The sequence below is a fragment of the Coloeus monedula genome (genome assembly GCF_965178545.1).
Source record: "Coloeus monedula genome assembly, chromosome: 2".
Taxonomy (NCBI): Eukaryota; Metazoa; Chordata; class Aves; order Passeriformes; family Corvidae; genus Coloeus; species Coloeus monedula.
Window position 1 is genome coordinate 43,099,007 of NC_138782.1, and position 27,071 is coordinate 43,126,077.

Below are 27,071 nucleotides of genomic sequence, written 5' to 3' on the forward strand. Positions count from 1 at the left end.
TCTCTTGGCCATTCACTGCTACAAAAAAACCCATAATACTGAGCAAGGCTAAGCTTCAAGTACTTTTGTCTGCATTTAACATCAAATGAATGGGACATTGCAAAGGAAAATATTTGAAACTTGGCAACAAAATATAAGATGTCCTGCAGAAATCTGACTTTCCTGCATTTTGCAGATACTGACATTATCACAAGTAAGATAAATTTCTTTTGTAAGGCCCTCTCAGTAATTCACTTCCTAGTATTTATTCTGAAGGCAATTTTAGAGTTAAACACAGGCATCAGCTATGTGTGCCTTACTAAATTCATGCCTTGCATAGCTTTGGAAAGTTCATTATGCACTTTATTACTGTCTACCCTTCCCATACTTGGGCCCTATGGAGTCTCCAGAGGGTAGAGTTAACTCACAATTAGAAGAACGAAAGCAGTTTTGATACTCACTTGAGAATGAGTGCCATTGTCTCCTTTCTGTCTTTTCCCTGGAAGGGTAATGATCCCGTCAGCATCTCAAACTGTGGAGTAGCAACAAAATGGTAAATCAAATGTGCACTGGGATGGTCTGCGTGGCTGAAAGACACCACATCCATCTTCTATTTCCAGCATGACTGAAAACGTGAGGAAAAGAAATGATCCAACAAGCTGTGCTTCAGAAAAGAAATGGCACAGCAAGTCTGGATGATTGTTCCATTCCAGAGATGTGTTACAGACTGTTTACACTGATACTTGTTGTCAAGTTTTGGTATGTGTGGGAAGAAGTGTCACATATGCTGTTTCCTCCAGCACCTGTTTTATGACCAATGCTGGAAATGAGTTATTTGGGTGGAGGGACCCTTAGCCTGCATGGGTATAGCTGTTCTTAGGTGTTTGGCATGGACTACCATGCAAGGAAAATGGATTCAACAATGCCACTCCCCATCTTTTTAGGCTGAGTCCTAAACCACCTTTTTGATTGTGTATTTGCACCGCTTAGAGATGCCTCTACTGTATGTTGCAGGAGAAACAAGCCTAAACCACACATTCTCAAGGCTTTTGAGTGTGCCTTTTCTCTCTTGCTTTGGTTCCTCTGGCTGTACTCAGTGATGAATCTCACAAGTGTCACATTTAACTGAACCCAAATGTCAAAGCAAATTCAACAATCATCATCAATTATTTACCTAATTCATGTGTTGAAACATCAATCAGATATGGTTCCTTTGAGACAGATTAGTGCTATCAGTAAATTTGACAGGAATTTCACATCTGTAAGAAGGAAAAAAAACCAACAAAACCCCAACCAAAGAAGCTTGCCTAGCTTGGATTCAATACCAGGTCTTTCACATAGATCTTGCCCATGGTGTTTTATGGAGTGGCAGCTGCATTTTCTGACTAAGGGAGGTTGAAGGCTGTGGATCACCAAATATAAAGACACCAAGAACATAAACCAGCTTGGACACAGAGGAGAACAGTATCCATTGAGGGTAAGGTGAACTGTTACTTGTTTATGTCTGTCACTCAGGCTTCGGATCTCTTCTACTATAATAATCTAATTAATTAGATTAATGAATCAATTTAATAATTAATACTCATTTCTATAATTAAATACCTGTTAAGGCAGGAAAGACTCTTCAAGCTTTATGTAGTTTTTGCACCTTATCCTACAAGAAACCACAGTGCTCCCAGAAAGCTCTTTGTGCTAAGAAGAATCCTTTCATTACCAAAACTTGTGTCAGATTGCCCCACAGCCTGACTCTTCCTTTTGCCCAGATTAAATACAGATATACCATAAGAAAAATACAGAAGACAGAAGAAAACTAATGGTGAAACTGCTATGCTAATTTTGGGAGAAGGGCAGAGGAGGCGTTTAGAAGCCAGATAACTAACTGAATATAGCTAATTGAAGGATTAATCTTCATTAGTAACAAATTACCTCAAGGCACTAAAATCCATAGTAGAAAGAAAAAAAAAAAACACTTTAAAAAATGTATATGGCTGACAAATATAAACAAGATTTGGAAAAAACAAATGTATTAACTTCTGCTTGGGTTAGGAGAGGCAAGAAAAGAGCTGCCTGGTAGAGCTGTAGAAAAGCAGCTTGTCTTCTACAAAGAAACATAATGGAGGAGAATTTTTAAACCTGCATAGATGACACTGGAGCTTAAATACCATTTTCAAAGTAATTCTGACCTATTAGAGCCTTAGTCCTGATTAAAGTGTTGAGATATACTGGGAATGAGGGGCAGAGAACACTGCTTCCCAGGGCAGCAGCAGCAATGGTACAGATTGTACCAAACCCTCCTCATGATTTCTAGAGCATTTATGCTCATGGTAAGTACCTAATGTTCACTTACACTTGCTCATGTAACTTTGTTGTTACAATAAATCTAATTTAGCGGCACCGCAGTGGCTGCTATGTCTCATTTATACTGGCATAAATGGGCTTGACACTGCTGATGCAGATAATACAGATATGGAAGATACCAAGCAACTGCTTGGTCAGAGACTATGTGGGAAGGGACTGTAGCTCCCACCCACCCCAATATCCCAGGAATACCTGCAAATGCACCATGGCTGCAAAGGACGGAAACCAGAAGGAAGGAACTTGGAAGAAATTTAAGTTGTAGGAGGGAGCAGGGAGAATGACTGTCCCAGAGGCTGTAGGGAATATTTACTGTGCTGCTGTAATGGCCAGCACTTTGTTACCCCATGTTCTCCAATTGCACAGGCCTAATGTTGAAATTAATTCAGGTCCAGAAGAAAAACCCTTAATATCAGTATTTAAAGTGAAAGGCAGCTACGTAAGTTAAGTATACCAGAGCTTTTTACTTCAATGAACTCAGCTAAGCAGCATCTATAAGAAAGCATTAGTTTCTCAATTACAGTCCTGACTAAATGTGTTGAAGGTTAAAAATGAAAGAACAAGAATGAAAACAAAAATTGAAATAGTTCATCTCATCAGTTAAAGCTATCACCTCACTGCGCAATGACCTGTCCTCCTGCTTACTTTTTCAAAAAATCGAAACTCTTGCTAAATCTGAATATGAAAACAGATGTGAGAACATGCTGCTTACACTCTTGCACATAAACAGAGAGCTGTATGGGTCACAGCAGTTTGACAAGAAGCTGAGCCTAGGGGTGAATGAACTCTGCAGTATTTTTGTCTATTAAAGCACTCCCTATAGTTTTGCTGGGAGACTCAATTTATATTCTCTCCACTTCCCCATCTGTATAAACCATCTGTTTGCACCTTCCTTCCCACTGATTCACTTCCTGGGTGTTTTGGAGGGCAATCTTCTGCTCACAGTACTTCAGAAGTCTGTACCTCCCTCCAACCTTGACTTCCTTTCTGTACCAAAGAAAGTGCAAGAAAGTCAAATACTCTTTGCTCCAGTTCAGCTGCCTATTTAGAAAACCACAGAATTAAGCTTAATGGAGTCACACAGTCCAGCCCCTGCTGAGGTCTCAATATACTACGCAGTGCTTCCTTTCTCTAGTTTTCAGGGCAGTCTCCCATTTCAGTAGGCAAAACACGAGCACTTCCCAGAAGACACACATGGGGGAAGACCTTGGAAAAGAGTGCCACATTTCCTGAGGAAATGGATTCAAGAAGTGACCTTGGAGGGTCATTGGGGAAGATAAGGAATGAGAAAAAATCCTCAGCCTAGGTAACTACCATATGAATCTTCCTAATTGATGGAAGAAGAGCAGGCTGTGCAAACGACTTCAGCCCAAGTGAGCACAGGATAAAACTCACAGTGACAAAGAGACTTGATACCACTCAGTTTTCAAAGAGAGAGACACTCATCAGAATGGCCAGGTTCTCCTCTCCACTTCCAGTCATTTTTCAGGTATCTGAGAACTGTCAGTTTAATAATTTGCAAAATGCATTGAATACTTTTCATTATTATCTGAATGTGAAACATAATGAATTTGCGCTTGCAAAGGGCTGAATCCCTTCACACAGTGCAAGCACAAACATTCAAAATGATGTTCATGAACACCATCTCTTGCACCAGGAATAGAACAAGTGTTATGATGGGATTTTATAAAAGAACATTGTAATGCTTTGATGTCTTGTATTGATTTTTCCAATGCCACTGTGTAGTTAATACAAAATTAGTACAGAGCTGAATAGTTTGGATACCAAAGGGACATCTTCTTTTCTTCTGAAACTTCACTACTTGCTGACACATATGAATACATTTCTTCCGGTTTGGGACTGCCTACCAAGTCATCAAAGCCATTTCTCTAATTATATTCCCCTCTCTGCTCACATGATTCTCAAAGGTATACAGTGTTTTTTTTCCTGAACTGAAAGAGATAAAAGCTTTCATAAGGTCTGTGACCTTGTAAATCAGCTGGTAGGATGAACTACAAAAGCACTGCTTTGTGAGGCCTTCCAAGAGATTTGTACATGTTAGATCATGCAGACCAGTTTAGCTGGGCTTCAGAGATGGTAGTGTAGGCATCAAGACTCTTGCAGTGGAGCTGAAAAGGTATTATTTACGTATCCAACTGTTTAACAATTTAGGCCAAACACTTGTTCATGAAGATCTCTCAATGCAAAGCTTTTACAGAGTATATCCTATCCAAAATCTCCAAAGCAGTAAGATACAGAAAGGCAAAAAACGAAAACTGTCTAGTCATGATAAACTGCATAAATTCACCAGCACAAATTATAGTTGGGTTTCAGCAGTCATCACCACATATTTCATGAGAAGCAGGGGCTGTCTTCTGCAATGCTGGAAAGGGCGAATTTCAAGATGTGTATAACTACACTGATGCCTTAGGACTTAGCTCTTATATTTTTCAGGTCCTGTACTGCTTTAGTCTGTAACTCTAAAACTCCCTAGCCTGCTAGCTAGTATTCTCCCATTCTGGTTAGACACAACAAACCCTCTCTGGGCCTGGACTCAAGGACACCTTGCTGTCCCAGGCCCTGAGATATGTAAACTGAGCCTCCGGGGAGGGGGAACAAACTTGGGGTAATGACTTCATTACCTGAAATTGTAATTGGAGAATTAACCCTGATGTGCAACTGGACCAAACTTATAAAAGTGTGAAAAACCTGTGACCCAGTGTCCATCTTGGGTGGAGCCCCTCGGAGGCTTTTTGACTGCCCAAGGTGTACCTACTGAAGGCCCTCAATAAATACCCGCTTTTATTCTCTTAATCTTGTCTAGACTCTGTTTCCAGGTAGCCACTCCAAGGCATCAATACCTGTTGACACACAGTAAGATACCATAAAACAGTTCAAATAAATGGAGCAGCAAACAAACAGAGCAGGTAACAGTTTCAGTTGTGTGGCCTGTGTCAAAGACCTAGGTGGCAGTAAATGACATTTTTCTGTTGTTGACAGTGAAACTCCTGGTGAATAATAATAATGAAATAATTAATAACATAATTAATAAATAAGACCAGAATTCAGTCATTTTCAGGCAAGTTTGATTCACTATTAATAATCGTAACATGCCACATTTAAGGAGTCTGCAAGGATCACTCAGTTTGATTCTAGCCTGTGCTACGGTCAATGCAGGTTGGCAAGAAGCTGCCAGCACAACCCGACCCTTCATACAGAAGCATTAATCCCCCTTCACAGAACAGAACAGAACAGACAAGTGAGTGTATGGTTGCTCTGATGATGAGGAGGATACAGGCCATGTTACAACTATCTGCCTAATATGTTCCCTTTTTTGATTAGAATTTTAGATGTGAAAATTACACTATCACATACAGTTTCTTTCAATCTATGCATATTTCATCAACTGGCACACTTTCTTTGTGTATTTTACATCATACTGCCAAGTGCTTAGGAAGAAATGCTAATAAATCATTTGAATACCATTTAATTATTTTCAGATTGACAGAAAAACAGCTTTCCTAATAGAACATACAAGTGACAGAACAAGGAAAACAAGGAGAAAAGAGCAGAGTGAAAGACAACACTAGAAAATCCTCCCACACGTTTGATGTCTGGAAATACACATTTTTCTGTCCCAACCAGTTAAATGTTGAAAATGGAAAAAGGTTGAACTGATTGACTTATTTTTCTCTAAGATGTCTGGTAACCCTTAAAGGCTAAAAGCATTAGCTTGGAGTTTAAAGGGTTTTACTTTCTTTAATTCATCTCCTTTTATAAGGATTCTTATCTTTTCTAATTCTAATATGCTGAATTCTTAGGGGAGGGTTGAAAAGAGCAATGGAAAGAAAGAAAGAAATGCTAACATAACCCAGGAAGGAAGCAGTCTGGTTTATTAAGAGTTTATTAGCTGGTGAAAGAAAAACAATCTATACACCAAATGCACCATCATTTAATGGGAGAGAGAGTGAGCAGACACAGCTATCCTCCAAAACTAAATATGTAATAAAAAACTTAAAGATAGATTTATTCTTTGAGACATAACCTATTGATTTTCATGAATAAATGTATATAGTTCAGAAGTGCTGATCATCCATAAATGGATTTGTGGCCACAGGAGATAAGGATGTTCCACTCCTTTTATAATTCAGGCAATCAATTACAATATTTATGTAGATTAACTGCTGCCAACCTGCTAGATCAAGGATATAGGCCCTCCCCCACCCAAATTTTCACATTGTTTCCTATACTTCCTCTTGTGGCACCAGCTGTCCGCTTTGAGTAAACAAAATTTAAACATATTCTATAGATTTTGGTACATAGTATAATATATAGCTACCAAACATAGCCTCCATACCACAGGAAAGAGTACCATATGAGAAGAGCACATTGCCAATTTCTGCTTCTGCCCTGGTGCTGCAGGGAAGCTGTGACAATCACAGTGAGGTGCCCTGTGAGCCACAGCTGCCCGGTGGTGGCCACGCCCCAAGCACTTGGGTAGAAGCCTGCACACTTTGGGAGAGAGCAGCACCACCTCTGCTACCCAAACAAATCCCCGTGAGAGTAACAAATGCCTGGTGTCTGGGCTCAAGGGACAGCACGATCCTTGATAAAACAATGCTGCAAATATCCGCTTCCAAAAACCTACAGTGTTCATACAGCTTTTAAAAGAATCAGTGTCACAAATCAACTTCTTGATCTTCATCAGCAACAACAGAACACAGACTGAAGAGGCTGGAGGGGTGCACGTTAGCATCTAAAGATGTAATTTTAGAAGGCTGGCTTGAGGAAAAAACTTCCCTGATAGTGCAATTTTTATCTGAGGGATAAAATCCCTCCTACAGCCACCCCTCCAACAAAGCAGCACAATTTTTGTATTACCATGAGCACGCCAAAGGACCACCAGTCGGCACTCTGCGTGTGTCCTCGCCGGTTGACCACCTCTGGGGCCATGTACTCTATTGTCCCGCAGAATGAGTACGCTCTCTTGTCATGGTCAATGGCTTCTTTACTCAGACCAAAATCTACATAAATTGAAGAAAAAAAGACTTGTCAGGTCTCTAAAAATTATTACTAATGCTTTTGCTCACTTAAACTGTTTGAACAAAACACACCAACCAGCTGGAGAAGTGCCCTTCTGTCGGTGTGCAGAAAGAGGCCGCAGGCACATATGTGCTGGAGCCCTGCCTATGTGGAGTGCCTGGCTGGCACCTGTAATACACTCTGAAAGTAGGCATATCATTTTCTCTGTTCAGAATGAGGTTCGGGCCCAAGGCAGAAAGGAGCTTAAATAAGCAGAAATACACAGTTCAGGTTTGGTGAAGGCAATGCTAGTGAGGATTCTTGTGCAGATAACCAAAGTACTAGGAATAATAAACCCAGATTACACCAGTGAAAAGGCTGGGTACACAGCACCTTCAGAGTGGCAAAGGGATGTCTTTCCAGCCATCCTCTGCCTGGATTAAATACTCATATTGGAAGCATCCTTCCATACACAGTTGTAGGCAGCCAAACCTGCCTGCTTCACATCAGTCAAGAGCACAATTTTACCAAGAAAATGCTATGTTCTCCATATGCTGTGTAGCACGGGGGTTCGACAAATTGACAGAGAAGCCCAACACTCAAACTCTTCTGGCTTCTAGTTTTTGTAAGCAAACTCCTTCCAACAAAAGACCAGGATGCATGGAATATACTGCAGAAAAAAAAAAAATCAGCTTATAGGCACGAAGTTTTCTGTTCCTCACATACCTGTTATCTTAATGTGACCCTCTTCATCAAGAAGAATGCTATAAAGCAAAAAGGAAACATTGATTCATTAACCAGGCACAGAGTGCAGTTAAAAACCACAAATATAAAATATTTAAGTCAGGTATGGAGATATGCAAGTGTCCTGGGGTGACGTTATGAAGCCGCTTTATTCCTTACCCATCTGCTCAATGCCCAAGGACGCTGGGCCTTTAGGATGGACCCAGGGCTGGGGCCGGAGCCACGGACCTGAGGGGGCGATGAACGGTTCAGCCCAAGGGCTTCAGGGGCTCGGCAGGGAGCGCGCCGGGAGCACTGTGCTGCTTTTTGGTTTCCTTTGTGTTCCAGCTAGCTGGGAAAAGGTTCTGTTGGTTTTTTCCTTGGTCTTTTTTCTCTTTCCTTTCCCTTGACTCACTGCCTCCCTTCCCTCCTCGCTGGTCTGGGGAGCCTGCGGGGGTGGCCCCAGCTGGTCGAGCCCAGGTGTCTGTTCCCTCTCTGAGAATTTGTTGTATTTTGAGGGTTTTTAAAATCCTTTTCTACCCTGTTTTGTTTGTGTGTTAATAAATAGTTTGGTTTCTTTTTCCCACTTTCACTTCTTGTGACCCATTTGTCTCATTGACGGAGGAAAAGGGGAGGCCCTTTTCCCTTCGGAGGAGACACTCACTCTGGAGTGTTTCCTCCTGAAGTTTTGTCTCAAAAACTCAGACAGCAAGATTCAAAAACTTATGTAAACAAAACCTTAGTGGATTCTGTGGCTCCAGAAAGAAAAAAAAATATAAGAGGTTTGTTTAATCTCATGTCTGAGGCATGCACAGCCTGAGGCAGTTCCATGAAGAGCCTCCTCCTTGCTCCATAGGATGGTCAAGGTGGGCATGCAAGCAGAGCTCAGAAAGAACAGAGTGCTTAAAGCCAAAAACTGCCGAGTATATGCTTCCAGCAGGAGAAGGAGCTAGAGGTTTCCTGTTCTTGTCATAATAAAGGGCAATCACACAAATAATCAGGGCTTGGACTCACGGGACCTAAAATTAAGTCCAAAGGTTCATGCTGAAGTAATAAAAGTCATCATAGAGTGCAGTGACTAGTCATAGCCTAACTGCATGGATGTCAACCTCTGCTTATTTTTTCTGTCCAGAGCACAGATGAAAATTCAGCCTGGAAGCCAAATTCAAGTATTCCCACATTTGCCACCTGCCAACATATTTTCTCCTCACAAAGGCACTCCAACATTTCTGTAGCTCACAAAAAGCAGTGCTAGTTTTTGTGGAAAGGAGGGGACACTGAATTTGAAAAATAATGATTTTGGTAAATAAAAACTGGCATAGTAATGAAGGAAGTATTCAGTACTAGTTAGACTTAGTACATTTCTCTTTTCCAAATGATCTGTCATGGTGCCAGCTATGTCTATATTCCTCTTCTCTTAGAGAATCACTTTAATTATTCAGGAAGAAAATAGGACAGAAGTGAACCAAATGTAATAGGCTATACTTTTGTGAAAAGTTGTGAAAAGAAACATAATTGAAAAAAGATGCTCTTCTGTCACTCATTTATGTGTTTAGAAAAAGCTGTTGTGCAATTCCTCAAAGGGCAGCAACTAAGTCAGTACTATGCATCCAGTAATTAAAGCCTTTTCTTCTCGATAAAAGCATCTTACCTTTATTCTTTCTCCACAGCTTTCTTGAACACATAATTTTCAAGTACTAGTCTATAACAGGCATATTTAAATGTATTTTTGTGACTGCGACCCCTAAACCTGTGCTTCAGAAGAGAACAGAATGAAACACCTGCCAGTGTGGAAGTGAGCATGAATGTACGAACTCCACAGACCTGGATCTGGAAAAATAGCAGGAGGACTAGAGCTCATAGAAATCACCCAAAAATTTGCCCCACACCCAGCAAGCCCCTGTGAATTACAATGCAATTCAAAGGTTGTGGAAATTTCCCCAGAAACACTGATTTTATATTTAATGGATTTTAAATTTCATAATTTCGTATTAAAAATCCATGCTGCTTCTGTATGTATATGATGTACATTTCCCATACCTTTGCTCTGGTTAGAGGGTCCACACGTTACCCTCATTAAAGGGATGGAGGCAACACCAACACAGCTATCAGACTGATAATACTGATGGAGGTTGAGTCAGAAACATACAGTAACTCTTTCTCACACTGAATGTTTGAATAAGCAGCAAAATTAATAGATCCTGGCTTCCAATGGATGCGTAACCTATATCCCCCAAAACATGAGCTACAATTCCCTCTGCCATCTCATGTTCCCTAACCACCCTTCTACCATGCCCTCAGCTGCTGGCAGCCTCTGTGGCCCCTTGCAGCACCCTTTGGACATCTGGATGTTTCCACACTTGCCATCTGGCAGCACAAATAACGCTACAGTTATTAACTGAAGATTATATTTCACATAAAAAGAAAACAATATGCTAATAGGAAAAAAAAGGCAACTGTTGCACTGAATTATCTTAGAGTGAAATTAAGAAGCAAAGAACAAAGTACCTGCTTCTAAGAATGCAAATTACAATAACAGACAAATAGTTTTCTCCAGTGTGACTGTAGAAGCAAACTTACTATCTGATCATTCTCTGTACTCTCTTTTTATCTTCATCACTTTACAGTTCCTTTTTATCCTACAATGTCCATAGTAGAATTTCTATTGTGACAATCACAATTACTTTAGCTATGGTTTACAGCATACATTACTCTGCAATAAGACAGTTTTATTCTGTGGAAGGGAAAAAAGAATCAGAAGTTCTTAATATGATTCAGGCTTGAGAATAATCTTTCATTTAAATTAATGTTTTGAAATTATAAAAGCCATGAAAAGTAGACTAATTTTAAATGCTAAACTAGGTTACAGTCTCACTGAGTGATAACCTTCAGGTAGGAGTTCTTTTCATTTTATTTGTTCAGTCTAAGGCTTGAGTGCTTTTACAGGATACTGTCATCGTCAACGTTCTCCTCAAGGCAGTAATAACAGTTATTAGGTGAAAAATATACCAACACCATAAATAAGTGAACCACACATAGGCTTGGAACAAAAAATGCCACAAAACAAGGGTGTCTCTTAGAGAAGAAGAGACTAAGGGGAGACCACATTGTAGCCTACAGCTTTCTGAAGAGGGGAAGAGGAGGGGCAGGCACTGATCTCTTCTCTGTGGTGACTGGTGATGGGCCTGAGGTTTAGGTTGGATATTAGGAAAAAGTTCTTCACCCAGAGGTTGGTTTAGCACTAGAACAGCACTGGAACAGCACCAGCCTGACAGAGCTCAAGAAGTGTTTGGACAATGCTCTCAGGCACATGGTGTGACTCTTAGGGTTGTCGTGGGGATATTCTATTATTCTATGACTGAGCATTTTTGCATCAGGATCATCCCACGAACATTCAAACTGCTTTCACTGACCTCAGTTTGAAAGTATGCCTTGAGAAAATAAAGGCTGGAAATCTCCATGCTAGAGGCTGGAGCTAAATTAGTAGCAGTGGAATGACATACTCCGAGTTACAGGAGAGGCCTCACAGTACAGCAAGGACTGCAAACTCCGTATCAACAGTACTGCTGCGACTTCATCACAGGGATAAAAAGCTTTCACTATGGGTTGTTGGCATTGTTTTATATTATGTCTTAAGTCAAGGCCTGAACAATTCTCTCCCATTTCTCTCTTTCTTTATTTTTGGTTTTTAGACATGTCTTTTGGGCTTCACTCTGAGCTCCAAATTCCCAAATCAATGTGAAGTTCTGCCAAATCTAATATAGCTGGAACTCTGGGGTTGGTTTGTTTGGTTTCATGGGGTTTTTTTGGGGATAAGTTTCTTTCTAAGTGAGAGCAGTTTTGCAGAAGATTCAACCCACACTATGTTTTTCAGAAACTGTAGCCAAATTTTCAGGTTGGAAATAAGACCCGAGACTTTATGAACAATGTTTTATTTCATTGCACGTTTTGTTATGAAAGTACCAGATGAATAGTCAAATATCTACTAAAGAGATGAAGCTTCTCACAAATTGTCAGTGTTTTGTGACATTCAGTGTTTGCATGACCCCATACCTATCTCACATGACCCCATGCTATCTCACCCTGCTGAATACAAACTCATCTCTGCTGTAGCTTCATTGACAACATGAAGTCAAAAAGGGACTGTTAACATCAGTGGAAGCTTTCCACCATAACCCTTTGTCTTTTACTGATTCTCAGATCTCCCCTCTCTACACAGGGCAGTTACATTCATAAATCGTCATGGTTTGGAACACGTTGCATTAAAAATTGCTGTTCGTGTTTTTTAGAGTATAGTTCAACATCTCAGATGTTGTTATAAAACTGTTAGACATATGAGCTGTCCCTTGTATACACAACTGAGGGTCTTAATACCACTCCTTGTGAACCTAAGCCCCTATGCCAGCACTCAAGGTGCATCTAGGCTCCTGAAAAGAGAAATGGTAAAGATAAATAATAATATTAGTCTATCCATTTTCAGATGGTAGAGTTATTTCTAAGTCACTCATACCCTTAAATCACAGCATAAGAAATAACATATGCATCACATACTACTTTATAATAAGTACCCATTTATCTATTTTGGTATATTTACCATATTTAATAGCTTGATTGTGCAGTTCTTAAGTAAAATCATGCCTCACCATGTAAGGAACTCAGTGGCTCTCAGTGTGACTGAACAATACCTTGTCCCACGAGGGATGCCACTGAAATCACCAAGACAACTCAAGGAGAAGAATTTGTCTGCAACAATTCAAGAGAAGTATCTTCTTGTTCTAAACAAGATTTTAACCAGAAAGCTCAATTACTTGTCTTTTTGAAATAAGTACAGCTGACTTGAGAACAACTCCCAGTTGCACTTGAAATTAACTCATAACTTTGAGTTGTTAACATGGATTTTTGCTCAGGGAATCTTAAAAAGTAAAAGCTGAACCTTAAATTTTAATGTACTGAGAGTTCTTCCAAGTGGTTCGAACTATTTTCTAAGTTTGGTGTTTTTTTACATATACTATTTTAATTCTTATTTTAGCATACTTAGAGAGCTGACATGCAAACTCAAACCTATCAGCAAATTACTTTTGGGAACTTCTCAAGAACAGCAAAAGCATTGAACAATGAAAGGTCAAATGCAGCATCTATCTTTAATAAAGGGGGAAGAGAGAGAGAGAGAATTGGGAAATTATAAACTAATTAATTTATCTCCAGTTCTGCAAATGTGACAGAGCAGACCTTGTGCTGTAATCATGCTGGCAATGCCTCTCCTGAAGATGAGTGTGTGTGATTCTGCACATTGCACTTCAAAGGTGAGAGGAATCAAAGGAAACCAAAGGGGAGGAATGAGAATGATTGAACACCTATAAAGACTAACTAGTGAAGAATTCAGTAGCTGGATTGTTCAGGGTACAGAAAAGGGTCTAAGGACAAGGATGTTCTCACTATTACCTGAGGCTGCTGCTGAGAGCAGAATAAGCAAGTTGGAGCATCTAGGAGAGCAAGCCAAGGAGCAGTGGCATGCAGTGGCAGCAAAGACATTTCAAACTAGCTATTAGGAGCAACATTGTAGATGAACAACTGGTGGAGCACTGCCAAGAGGCCTCCTATGGAGACCACGGGGTCTCCACAGCTGTCTTAAACCTAGGTTAGCAACACGCCTGTAATGGTCTTGATAAATTTGATCCAGCCAGGGGGAAAGGGGAAGATGAGAACATCCTGGGATAGTCCTAATTTTCTTTTATTGTCTTATTTAGAAAGTTATTCTTTCCCAGACATAATTCAAAAATTTAGCTTTTTTTTTTTCCCTTGAGAATAATATTTTTATTCTGCTGTATCTATTTCTTTAACGTAAACCTAAAGTTCCAGCGCAGTCATAGGCTGTCATGCTCTGCTGTCCTAGGTGTGACTACACATAGGCTTTACACTTACAGAGCTATTTTTAGAGGATATGGTTTTCAATCAGAGGCCTTGCTTTATCTCCAGGTATGAAACTCCTGGGTCATTTCCTTTCCTACACAACAGTTATATTCATGTAAACTAATTTTATACTATGTCAATTGCATCCAAATGAAACTGTATTACAGTTAATCCATTTAACTGTACCTCAAAGACCACAAACCATATATACAGAAGTTAGAGAATGCAAGAGTGAGGGCTTCCACCTTAACTTTACACAGTGATCTCACTGTATAAAGGTCTTCAGTTATGTGATGATACTTTCTATTTTCTGCCAGAGAAATCTTGTCTCGGCAAACTGGTAACACTCAGGGACGGATTTTAGCAGAGCAGTACAGTGAAAGGGATGGCTGGTCTCAGACAAAAATACAGAGAAAACTGCATTCCATCTGTACCTTTTCAACATGCTTCTATGTGACAATGACAAATCAGTGACACCTCCCTTCCTTAGATGAGCTCTAATTTCTCGATTCACTGATCCCAGTTTGAAGCACTGCAGCTTGGTCTGCAGAAATATGAAGTGCTCTCACTTGCAACTGGAGTCATTGAGAGATGTTTTTTGAGATGCTAAGTGACACTTCCTGCTAAGAACTCTGAAAAATCCAGTTCTCAGTATCTCAAACACAATGAACAGTTTTGACATACACTTAATTTTCTCCTTGGTTTCTAACTTCTTCTAAAGCAAAAAATTACAGTCTGTGCCTATAAATGTAACAGCATTGTGGCTTATATCTGAATATACAAGCTCATGTCTGGATACCTTCTAATAGCAGATTCATTTATCATGTATTCTCTCAAAGATCAGCCTCATCTAACATCAGAAAGAAAAGCAGTGTGCATGAGGCATACTAATGCTCACTAAAATCAAAGTTTAAAACTGAAAACCTGTAACTGGAGTTATTCTATTGTGTACATGTTTGTTGATGCTGAATGGATAAAACAGCAATTCAGAATGAAGCTGAAATCAAGGAGCTGCTGGCAGACAATGAGAGAGCTGCCATGGCTGTGGCAGCTGGGGTGCGACCACTGCCTACCTGCATTTCATATCAGGAACAAAATGGTGCTTTTCTCCCTCCAGTTTTTCAATTTTCAGGATGACTTCCCATATTTGCCGAAGACTCTGGTTTCCAGCTTTGGTTGCATAAATGGGCAAGATTGGAAAATTTGGTCAACTGCAAAAAACCCTCTAGCCCAAAAGACTGAGAGCTCTTGTTATGTATATCTGTTGAATTAGCATAGGACTGCTACTACTATTATTTTTCTCACCAAAACATAAAATTGAATTTAAAATTTAAATCACATAGAACTGTAATGGAGATAAACAGTCTCCTCCCCCTCAACTTCTCACCTACAAAGTCCACATTCCATCACTTTTGGTCTCATGTTTTGTCCATGAGAGTGAAAGCAATACACTCAATTTTAAAGGAACAGCTGCTTATTTTTAGTTTGATGTGAAAATGCACATCAAATGCACATCAAATGTTTCAGTTTGAAAATGCTGCTGTGCTGTTAGACTTTGAAAGTGTAAGCAATTGCCAAACAGACTGCCCTCAGTGGTTACCTTTTATAAATGCTGGTGAACATTACATTAAAAAGGAACTTTGAAATGTTGCAGCCTGATTTATTCAAGTCATCACAGCAGATGCCAGCAAAGCACCAGGCAAAGGGCATAGAATAAAAACAGTATCATGTCACTCCCAGTGATAGCACTGAGGGTGTCATTTGCTCTACTGATGTATTGCAAATAAAAAAGAGAAAGGAAAATTAGGACCACACTACAAGTGAAAAATAGCTGCAAATATAAGTGAGAACAAATATTTTGGAAAATATTTTTCACAGTTAATACAAGTATTTTAAAAATCCTGATTATCATGTCTCTCATGAGTTAATAGGCAAACAAGTTTTCAGACATGCTCATTTAATGGCTACAGTAAAACTGAATGGTGCCACGACATATTCCATATGAGCTGGAGGTGGAGTTGCTTTGAATGGTTTACACTGCATCAAGGGGAAGGCCAGATTAAATGCTGCAAACAGAGAACAGTGCCAGTGAAGTTCAAGACACAGGGATCTGAATTCTTTACTGAATTCATTCATAAAACTGAAGTCCAGGCACACAGATGTCCCATCATACTGGAGCACAGTCAAAATATTTGGCCTCACACTAAAATGGTATGATAGGAAAACCCTACTGCTCTTAGTGCAGGTCTCATGTAGAGTCTCACAAACAAGAAGGAAAGCAGAGCCCCTAGCACCTTCTCATTTAGTAGCATGACAAGGAGCAGAAGCAGCCTAAAAGTTCATGTATTTATGTTTCAGTTCACTTTTCCTTGTTAACTTACTTTTCTGGTTTTAGATCCCTGTAAATAATTCCAAGACCATGGAGGTGGTCTAATGCCAAGGCCAGCTCAGCTAAGTAGAACTTGACATCCTCTTCTGTAAACATCACCTAGAAAGAAGGAAGAGAAGGAAGAGAAGACCACATCTATTTATTGGACAGTGGAGGGCTGGCTTGCCTTAAACAGACTTGGGAAGGAACTGTCTAACCTGGGAATGCTGGAAGAACCATCATATCAGGTTCAATTTTCCATAATTTGTCTGAACTTACATTAACAATTCTTACCAGATTTTCCTTATAAAACAAGTCTTGTCTGTTGAGTGCCTCTGTTCCTTAAAATATGCTGCTCCCATTTGTCTGTTTGATCTGTTTAGATGACATTATGTCACAATAATAGGAATAAATTATAACTCCTTAGCCTTTGGAAATGAACGGCAAAATTAAACACATTCAGTGCAGCCTATATTGCTTTCATAGCCCTTAACTTGCTACAATCTTGGCATTTGGTTACCAGCTTCCCATGAAATGGAAACCTTTTTTTCGAAGTGAAATACTTCCAAATCTGAGCAGAATACATGGAATGAAGAAACCCAGATCAATTTAAAACCTTCTGCCTTGGAGGTTGAAGCAATCTCAGTGCAGATGCCCTAAGCAGTGACGTCTTGTTTAACACCCAGGGCCTGATGAGGTGCCAGCTGAAGACAGCTTTTTCTGTAGCTGATATGGATACTGCTAACACTGAAAGCTGTGTTTTAGGTGAAGAAGCTTCTGTAATCAAAAAACCAATAAGCTCTGAAAAACTCAGATGGCAGGAAACCCCTCCGGTTCTACTTCCACTGTATTTCAGACGTTCTCTTTAATTAAATTTCAATATGCACAGAGATAATAATGCAGAAAAATAAGCTGATATATCGGATACACAAGTGTGAATATTATGCATGACAGAAGCAAAATAAGTCAGCTCAATACAAATTTACTTGTCATATGTAAATGCAAATTCTATAGTAGAAGTTGCAGAGCTTAATTTTAAAATTAAGTCTCTGCTCCCAGAAAGGGGTAGCCAAAATATCTGAGTGCTTTGAGAAGTTCCAGACAGCTGAGGGAAAAAAAAGAGATGATTCAGAGAACAGATGTCACATAATTTAATTAAGAATTTTACTGCAAAGGCTAGAAATAAAAACACAAGGAAAATAATAAATAAATACACAAGCAAAAACTCTAAAAATTTAATTGCACTGAATGCAAAAATTGCATTAATTTTCAAAATAAACTTAAATTATTTATAAAGTTTAAAATAAATAATGTAGGCAAGAAATTAAATCAATGGAATCAAGGAAAAATCTAATCTACACATATACACCTAGTTAATGTCAGATGTCTCAAAAAGAGCAAGAAATAGGCAAGCTTTGCATGCATGCATGCAATGTATGTATATGGGATCTGACTGAAAGTCCACTGAAATCAATACCTTTCAACCAAATCTATTATAACAAATTGCAGACAGTTCAAGTTATCCCAGAACTTCTGGCCCCTAAACAGCTGCAAAGTATAGGCAGACAAGGTGAGCTGCAAACACTGAAAAAAGAGAAGTATGTTTTTACTGTCAGCTTAAGAGGACTTGCTCCTGATGGTACACAGCAGAGAAGTCAGTGAATTGCCCTGGAAAAGCTTTGGGGAAAACATGAAGCTTTAAAGAAGTACAAAGTCTGAGCTGTTATCCTCCACTTTTGAGTACACTGGCTGTGCAGAACAGGGACCTGCCCTCTTAGGCAAGAGCCACATTTTCTGTCTTCTTCCATGAAACTGGAGAGGCCCTTGCTGAGACAGCAGCACTGCCTCGCTAATGAAGCTTGGTCTCATGACAATAGCAGAAGGATATTTTAAGTTTAAATTTTTAAAATCTTTTCCCTCATATTAAAAGTAACTGCTATACCAGGAACTGAATATTTATACAAGAATCATTACTCAGCGGTGTAATTAACTTCTTACCAATGTCTAGCATTAGCAAGCAAGCCTTAAAAGCAAATACTTGGGGTCCCAAGCTACACTGCACACAGCAGCCTGCAGCATGTCGCTGAATCAGGAACTGAATGGGGAGGGGAAAAAAAGCTAGGGAACTTTTGACTGAAAATACTGTTTTCACTGCTTTTTCAGTCCATCAGTAGCTCCCCAAACCCAAGAAGAGCAACAGAGCTTCCCCTCAAGATGGCATTTGAAAGGTCCCTGTCTTTAAAGACTGTGTGGTAAGTGGTTGCCCACACCCCTGTCCCCACAACCTGGGAAGTACCAAGGGCTGGGGACATCGTGTTGGTGACAGAGAAGACCAGGGCACAGACAACTGCAGGGCAGCCATCCTGCCTCACTGGAGCCTCCTGCACTTCTGCAAGGACATCTCTGGGACTGCTGGCTCACAGAGGTTTGGAGATACAGAAGAGACCCAAATGACCCTGGAAAACCTACTGTGGCTGCTCTGTATGGGCACCAGTGAGGCTCAGGTTTGGGATGTCTCCTGCCTGCAGCAGTCCCTCTCCAGGGACATGGCGTGCAGAGGACAGGGGAGAGATGAGAGCCTGGGGAGGGTATGGAAGCAGCAGCTACTCCTGGCAGGCAGAAGGAGGGCAGGTGAGGGCTGTGATAGTCAATCTCCCATTCCCAGGGTGGCGCATGGCCCTTGACCTGCTCCCAGCAGCTGCAGGGGCTGGCCCTGACCCACAGCCATCTCTTCCCTTTGCTGGCAGTGTGTGTGTTTTTCCAGTGGTTCTGTGCTCATCCCAAGGGCAAAATGCATTGGGGATTGATTACTCAGACCGTTTCTCATCACATCCAAGACTTATTTTGAAAACAATGAGTCTGGGGCTACTTTGCTACGGGAACGGCTTAGCAGTGGTGCAGTTTTCTCTGGCAGTGATGCCTACATGGTATCTGCTGCATTACCTATAGCATAATTCAAATACAGTTATTAAGAACCCACATAACCATGCAAAATGAGATAGCTCTATTACATATCTATAGGACTATTCCCAAGGCCATTTTTCATTCCCACCAACTCAATCTGAGTTCTGAAAATCCAAGACAGTCTTTAATGTCTGAGTTGAAGATCGATCAGCTTACCTCTTTGGAGAGTCTGGTGAAAAGGTCCCCTCCCCGTAGGAAATCTAGTATTAGATACAACTTTCCCTCTGTTTGAAATGCTGCATTAGAAAAGGAAGGAGATGTTGGAAGTTTGAATCAAGCTAAAGTCCCCAACAAGTAAGCCCTGTTGACTAGCAGTATATCATTCATGCCATTGCTTCACTGTCATTTTAAAACTTTGAGAACCAAAAAAAAAAAATTATTTCTGTCTAGAACTTAGCAATTGAGCTTAGATTATGGGGAAAAGTAGTGTCAGTTGAGAGACAACAGTGCATTACTAATACCTTCATTTCTGTGCTAAGCACCTACGAATTAACAGTGTTTCCCACTCCACAAGGTATCTGGAGTCACCGAGAGCCATTCCCATGCTTGTGTGAGAGGAGAGCCCACACACCCAAATGTCCTCAGAACACCTGTTACAGTAATAATGGGGCTGGCAGGGCAGGAGGCAGCTCCAGCAAGACACCACATTCATGTACACGCATATGCAAATTTAGACTGGTACTGATTATTAAAACCAGCTTTTATTTAAATCCTCTGTCTTTCTAAATGATACCTTACAGTGGGTAAAGGGTTGGCATACGTAAACTCACCAGTTACCCCACCAGCACTACCTACAACATCAGACTTTATGACAAATTTATTTTGATGGAGGAATGGATAAAACTTACAAATACTGAATTTCTCCTTTAGCATAAATGAAGAATTTCACACAGGTAGCCTCTATGACTTTGTTAGAAAGAGTCGTAAGTAGGCAGAGGGTATCTGTACGAAAGTTTAACACATCTAGTCACAATTCCCCAACCAATTTAAGAAAAAGCACAAATTATATTTTATTATAGTTACCATAATGAAGCTTGACTATGAAAGGATGGTTGACTTCTGCCAAAATATCTCTCTCCATTTTAGATCGTACCCGATCCCGAACTATAAAGAAAGAACAATAAGAACAGTGACATACTAAGAGGCAGCATGGTCGCTGGATACAGTACTGGAATAAGGTTTGGCAAACTGGATCCTGATTCTCACTCTGCTGATGTCTTATATAACCTTAAGCAAATCAGACCACTCGTGTCCTCTGTTTCTGACTGTCTGGTCTGTGTAGTAAATTCTCCAGGAAGGCCCTGAGCCTCTCTCTATGGTGAACTGCCCTAACTAAAATGACTACAGTATTACAAATAACAGGAAGGCAATTACACTTCACAGAAGAGAATGCTAATGTGAAAATGAAAACTACACAAAATTAATAACTTTACTTCATTTAAGATGAAACAGAATGTACCAGTCCCAGAGCAAGTCAGACTAATGTCACGCAAATTAATTTATTGTATTTTGCTGATGCTAGCAGCGTCTATGACGTATCACTGAATAGCACTTTCTGGAAATGATGTATATATAAAATATTCAAAACTTCCAATAAGCCACCCAAGAAATCAGTAATAAATAAAAATTCCAAATAAAAATAGTACATGATTCTTTTTATATGTAGAGATAAGTTTATTGTGTGACAGCAGTGAGAAAAATACTTTTTTTGGTTGAGATTAATAGAGAGAAAGGGAAATCATAATTTCAGAGGTGAGCTGAGTTCAAGCTAAACAAAATTAGTGCTGAAGATTTCATACCAAAGCCATTCAGCAGAATATTCAGACACTGAGGATTCAAGTCCCCATGTAATCAAATTTTGATTCTAAAGATCCATTTCTCAATCACTATTTTATTAAAAGTATTGATATTTTCTTCTGTCTTTTCACAATGCCAATACACTTTTCAGACAAAAGCATCTACAAGAGATATTATGAAACTATTTTAGGTAGCAAAGCCTGAGATGTCAGTCAGATTCTGTCATTGGAGGCATGTGTTGTGGAGCTGCACAGAAGCTGAGTACTCTCAGCACCCAAGGAAGGAACATATCATAACAAAACCTCCGTCTATTGCTGTACTTCAAAAATTGATGCACAGAAATAGGTCCAAAGCAGCTGATCTGAAAACCTTAAATAGCACTGGTGACATACTTGGATTTCTTGCTATTTTGATGCTTTACTTAGGCCAGTACTGACGTAAGCTTTACTAGCTCATTCAACCTAAGCAACCTTGTAGATAAATTCAAAACAAAGGGAATTGCGGAGTTGTAATCTTATCCCACAAGTAAAAATCACGCATCATACACTCACAAAATGCTTAACCTCTGTGAAGACAGACCGTTTTGTGTGCTGTCCATCAGTGATGATCCCAGGTGGGAATTCCTGTTGGATATGTGGGCATTGCTGGGCACTCTACATGGGACATTTCCCATTAAGCCTGGTTAGGTAGCCAAAGAAAGCGCCTACCTGCATTTGCACTGCACAGGTGTGAGAAGAGGCTGTCAGAACAGCAGCACATCCTCCTCCACCCATCATTTTAACCTCTCAACAAGGAAAGGCCCAGCTGTGCAGCCCAGTGCTTTGCCAAAGCCCCGTGCCTTGTGCCCTGCTTGCTGCTGTGGGGGTTCCAGGGTGTGGACCTGCCAGGGTGCCAAGTCACCCTTCTCCCCACATGCACACAGGAGGCACACCAAAATTATAGATAAGGTGATATCACCACAGAACACATCTCATTCTCCAGTCATGGCCCTGTAACCACTCATAACCTGCACTATGGGGCTACACTTCCTTTTTGAAAACCTGTCTTTTGGGAGCAGAAATCAGGCTCATGAAGCTGGAGCAGCTCAGCAGCACCTCAGATTGTCCCTGTCTGGGCCCTGCTGTCCTCATACAGCCTGGGCCAGCCCAGGACCCCACAGGCAAAGTACTTGTGGGGTGCCTAATTACCTGAGATATGGAGAAATACAGGCTATCTAAAAGTGATCATAGTCTCACTTCAATGGTTCTGCTTGGAAGTACTATTTGCATTACTGTGGTTTTGTTCCACACAGTACTAAACTCAAATCCTCTAAAGAGCAGCCTTTCATGTTGCACCTTCATCAGCGGAGCATTATTACAACACAAAGAAAAAACAGAAAAGTGTCCTGTTGACACATTGAATGTAGACGTATACCAGTAATGCCACATGGGGACTTCATGTGCTTTTCTTTTGAAATGCATATAATGTTGTGAATGGTATTCTTCTGACAGAAAGATCCTCTGTGGCCGGAAATATGGAACCTTTTAGAGATGGAGAAAGAGCCATTATACCAGAGTTTTACCACTCAGCCCTACACTGCTGCAGCAAAGGTAAAAATCCAGACCTACAGAGCAGGAGACGCTTCTTTGTAGAAAGGCACTTTGAAAAATCAGTAAGAATGTAGACTGGGTTTTAGGAGCCCAGGGTCTGAAGCAGGTCATTTTACCTCCAACCCTCTCCCCTCCCTTTTTTTTCCTTTTTACATGAAACAACACATCTAGCTTTAAAGAAATCAAAGACTTCCCTTTGCTTGTTTGTATTTTAAAGTAGCCTTGATGCTCCGATGTTGAGATTCGAAATGACAGATGTCTCTAAATCAATACTACACTTTAGTATTGAACTTCCATTTATAGTCTTTATCACCTATTCATTATTCTCTCTGTTTGTAAAAGTTAATTAAATCTTGCAATATCCCTCTGAACTACCTCTGCTCAATTTTCTAACAGAGAGAATTAAAGAACAGAGTGCTGAAGTCTGATGTTATTTAAAAAAAAAAAAAATCACATGGGACTTGTCAGGAGCAAACATGGCTTCTAGGACATAAGAACTCAGCTGAAAAGAAATCCTCAGAGCAGTAATCTGAGCTCTTCTCATGTTTTCCTCATACCCTTGCCCAGTAGGGAACAGCCTGGTGAGCTGAGGGTGCTGCACAGTTGCCTCCTCCCTACCCGATGGAGCCTCCAGCAGCTGTGACCTCCTGCTGTTTCCTCACTGGGACATCAATTCGTATCTCTCTTCTTGACTGAAAAAATCCACAGATGCTGCAGGAGATTAAGTGTGTTTTAGATTTTTGGCTGAAATTAGCTGCTGGGTTCAACCCCATCATTAGAGAAGTACTGACTGACAAACCAGCCAGATGGTCACATAAATCTCATGTCCTTATGCAGAGGTGAAATTTCAATTTTTGTGTATTTTTAAGTAGAACTGGACCAACTGAACATCCACAGATGTGCTTATGCATAGCTCCCAGGTGAAACCATTCCCCACTGAGGTCTGTGAGCTGAGGATGTGAAATGGCATCCAGTAAGCCAAATCCTGTGGTGATGTACATCACCAGCAAAGTCAGACCTACACCCCTCACAATCGCATAAATCAGTTCTAACTAAATTCATTGAAACCAGAGTCATTAAACAGCTTGATGAAGAGAAAAGAAAAGCGGCCATCTGCTGGAAGGGAACTTCCTCTAAAAGTCCAAACCCTACAGCTGGAAATACATCTGTTCACAACTTGTGCAAAACTGAAAGTCTTCAACACCTCTGCAGAGTTGCACCTGGAACTTTTTTGTTTTTATGTAAAGCATATGTTTGATTTAAATTTATTTACCTTAGTGGATGTGATATCCTGTGAAATCATCAATAAAGTATTTGTTTCTTGAATTTGAGTGCAACATGCTCCTATATTCCATTTGCTTCAGTTGAACAGAGTTGTAACTATTTTTTATTATTATTACTACTACTGCAGGCAATAACAACACTTTCAGTACTAATTCTTACTGACAGGCAGTAATTACCTATGCTCTAGGAATAGGCATAATTTCAAAATGACAAATGAGTAAGAGGGCTGGCCTTAGAATCCAGAGGTCCCAGTAAACACTATTCATCAGTAGCTCTGGAAATTATGATGACCTGAAGGAAGAAACTGGTTTCATATAGTTTTGCAATAAAGAAAATTTGTTTAAAACATTTATGGGACAGTTGGCCTTTTCTCCCCACACAAAACAGGTATTTCAAATTTAGTTCCAGCCTGCAAGAAACCAATAAAGGAAAGATGACCAGGACATATAGTCCTCAGTCCTACTCTTAAACACAGTCTAAAGAGGGATGAACTTTTTCCATCAAACTTCTCTTGTATCTCCTGGGACACTCTTTTTCCCTTGCAGCTCCTGCCCTGCTGCAGTGCTGGCTAACTCACATGCAGCTGCAAAGAGGCAGCACCAAGATTCCTATTTCCTATCCATGGAGCATTCCAGCATCAAATGAGTGTCTGCCTTGTGTTTTGCTATTGAGATGTTGCTAAGCCAACAGAAGCAATGAAGCAGTTATTTTTTTCTTGTCCTGCTTGACATGGAGATGATCCAGACATCCAGGAACTGCTGGGACTCTCAGGGTAATGAGTTTCACTGCTTGCCTTTTAAGCTTGAAGCCCAGCATGGTTTAATCAACCACTGCTGCTCTTTGCTCTGAAAACACACCTGTTTTGGGGCTTTTTCAGGGAGGGCTGAATAAAGTTTATGCATCACTTTACTCTGGAAGTGTGAAAGCTGTCTGTGCTTTGGTATTCATCACAAATACTTTCTGCAACATATCATCAAAGGCAAAAATACAGCTTTTATGTTTGAAAAGTATGCGGAGTGAACACTGGCTCAGGGGTGAAAATGCAAAGATATTCCCTCTTATGCCAGCCTTCTACAGGAAAAAAAAAAAAAATGCTCCCTTTGTTTACCAGGTCTAAACACCCAGTTGTACTGAAAGGGGCATTTCCTCTCCTTCACAATCTTTGAGCAATTACTGATTCACTTACAAAGCCTGGCAGAGGTGAAAGGGGGTGAGGGTGGTGCAGGATCTTCCCAAGGAGTTCTTGGCACACCAACTCAGGGCAAAGTGCCCCTGTGTGAGAGTGATTTAAAGCCCACCCAAGTCCCTTCTCTTTTGTTACATGAGCCCCTACTATTTTGCTTAATGGCATGGTATGAAACCTTCTGCCTGGTCCAGTTCAGATGTTTAAGGATGAGACCAATAATCTTTTATAAAATATTAAGTGAGAATTCCTGGAAGGAGAGGAAACGTGGTATTTCCTCTCTGTGTAGAATGTATGTTCTGGGATGCTGTCATTTGCCACCAGGGCAGTTTTAGTCACAGGCTGAAGTAATCCTAGTAAATGTTTTCTGTAGACCTGTTTGAAACTTGTAATTTTGAATATTTTCAAAGATGTTTTTGCGGTGGGTTTTTTTTTTCTCTAAACTGGAACAAAAAGCTTAAATTCAGCAAGTTTTGCCAAAATTAAATTGAGAAAAATTGTTTTGGCTGCATCAAAGTACTCTTTGTTAAGGGTTTTATTTTTTTTTAATCTCCTCTTTCTTAACACTAATTATAATGTACAACTATAAAATATTTTTTCAAATGTACACAATCAAACCAAATAATTCTGCTGAAATCCTTAATACTGATATTTTGTCAAGCAAAATTTCCCTCAGCAGCCTTGTTCCTGTGGATAGACACTCTTATCAGAAATTCAATCTTTTCTTTATCAGTTGTAACATAAAGTCAGAAGATGGAATAATAAAAAACCCCACCAGGAAGTTTTAGAAGAGAACCCCTATATCTTCCAGGTTTAGGGTAAACATACAAAGTTATGAGGTAATGTTTTTGCAATTGTCCTAATTGGAGTTTACCAGCTTAGTTCTGATATGGGTAACGTGAGGCAGTGGCTGGACAGTGAGAGGTGCACTTCTCAGATGGGAGGGTTTGGATGGGTTTGGTCAAAGGACAGGAGGCAAATGTTAACATTCTCCCTAAGCTGTCCTGACCACAACTTCACTATGCCGACTTCTCACTCTAAACACTCCTTCCATTAGGCTGCTTGGATGTGGTAAACACAGAGCCAGTACAAACTTACTTGTTCTAACATCATTTTTTGGATGAGCGTTTCAGATACTGGATTGCAAACATTTTGGTTTCTGAAACAAATAACTAGTATATTTAAGGCATCACTGAGGAAGCTGGGATAGTGGCTTATCCTCGCTTATCCAACACTGAGGACACACTTCATTTAGGAGATAGAAAGCTCTGAGACAGTTTCTATTTGTAAACCACATAGGATGAGGTTTATCAGGTTATCCGTAACCTAGCCCTCCATGCTACCTGCACACAAAACAGACAGGAATTCAGAATTTAAATTGTTCAGTAAAATTGTGGTGTTTATTGTCAACATTCAGACAAAGCAAATTTCTGCTCTGCCCAGGACCTGACATGTGATGCAGACATACTTAATATAGCTCTGCTGATGTGTTTGCCTCATAAAAGTGAAAAGCATCTGTGAGACGGCTGTCTGTCACTGAAGAAGCCTCCAGTCCCATCAGCAAGCAGGGTGTGAAGTCAAAGCAAGGTCATTTCCTAAATCAGAGCATAAGAAAAAGCCCAGTCTTTCATCGTTATCAAGACGTTCATTAAAGCTTTGCAATCAGCAAGCCTTGGTCACACGGAAAACAACAACAACAAAAAAAGGCTGATTTATTGTTTTCTCCTTTGAAGAGAAACACAGTCCTCAAATAATTGTGAATTGGTTTTCAGCCTGGACTCCACTACCGTATAGGGAGCGTTGTGGAAGATATGACTAAGTTCAGAGAATTTCTGGGTGAAATCATGGCCCTAAAACAGTCAATAGTAAAACCGCTGTTGACATTAATAGGATCTCA

The 27,071-nt window shown here is 40.2% G+C and overlaps 1 protein-coding gene across 1 annotated transcript in view; it reads right to left on the reverse strand.

Annotated features, from left to right (window-relative positions):
• RPS6KA2 (ribosomal protein S6 kinase A2) overlaps positions 1-27,071 on the reverse strand; it is a 156,516-nt gene that overhangs the window by 48,994 nt on the left and 80,451 nt on the right. The window contains exons 4-9 of the mRNA XM_082302880.1: positions 20,345-20,425; positions 19,478-19,557; positions 16,371-16,477; positions 8,083-8,120; positions 7,216-7,358; positions 441-511 (exon numbers count right to left, since the gene is read on the reverse strand). Of these exons, the coding sequence (XP_082159006.1) occupies positions 441-511; positions 7,216-7,358; positions 8,083-8,120; positions 16,371-16,477; positions 19,478-19,557; positions 20,345-20,425 (520 nt within the window). The remainder of the gene's footprint in view (positions 1-440; positions 512-7,215; positions 7,359-8,082; positions 8,121-16,370; positions 16,478-19,477; positions 19,558-20,344; positions 20,426-27,071) is intronic.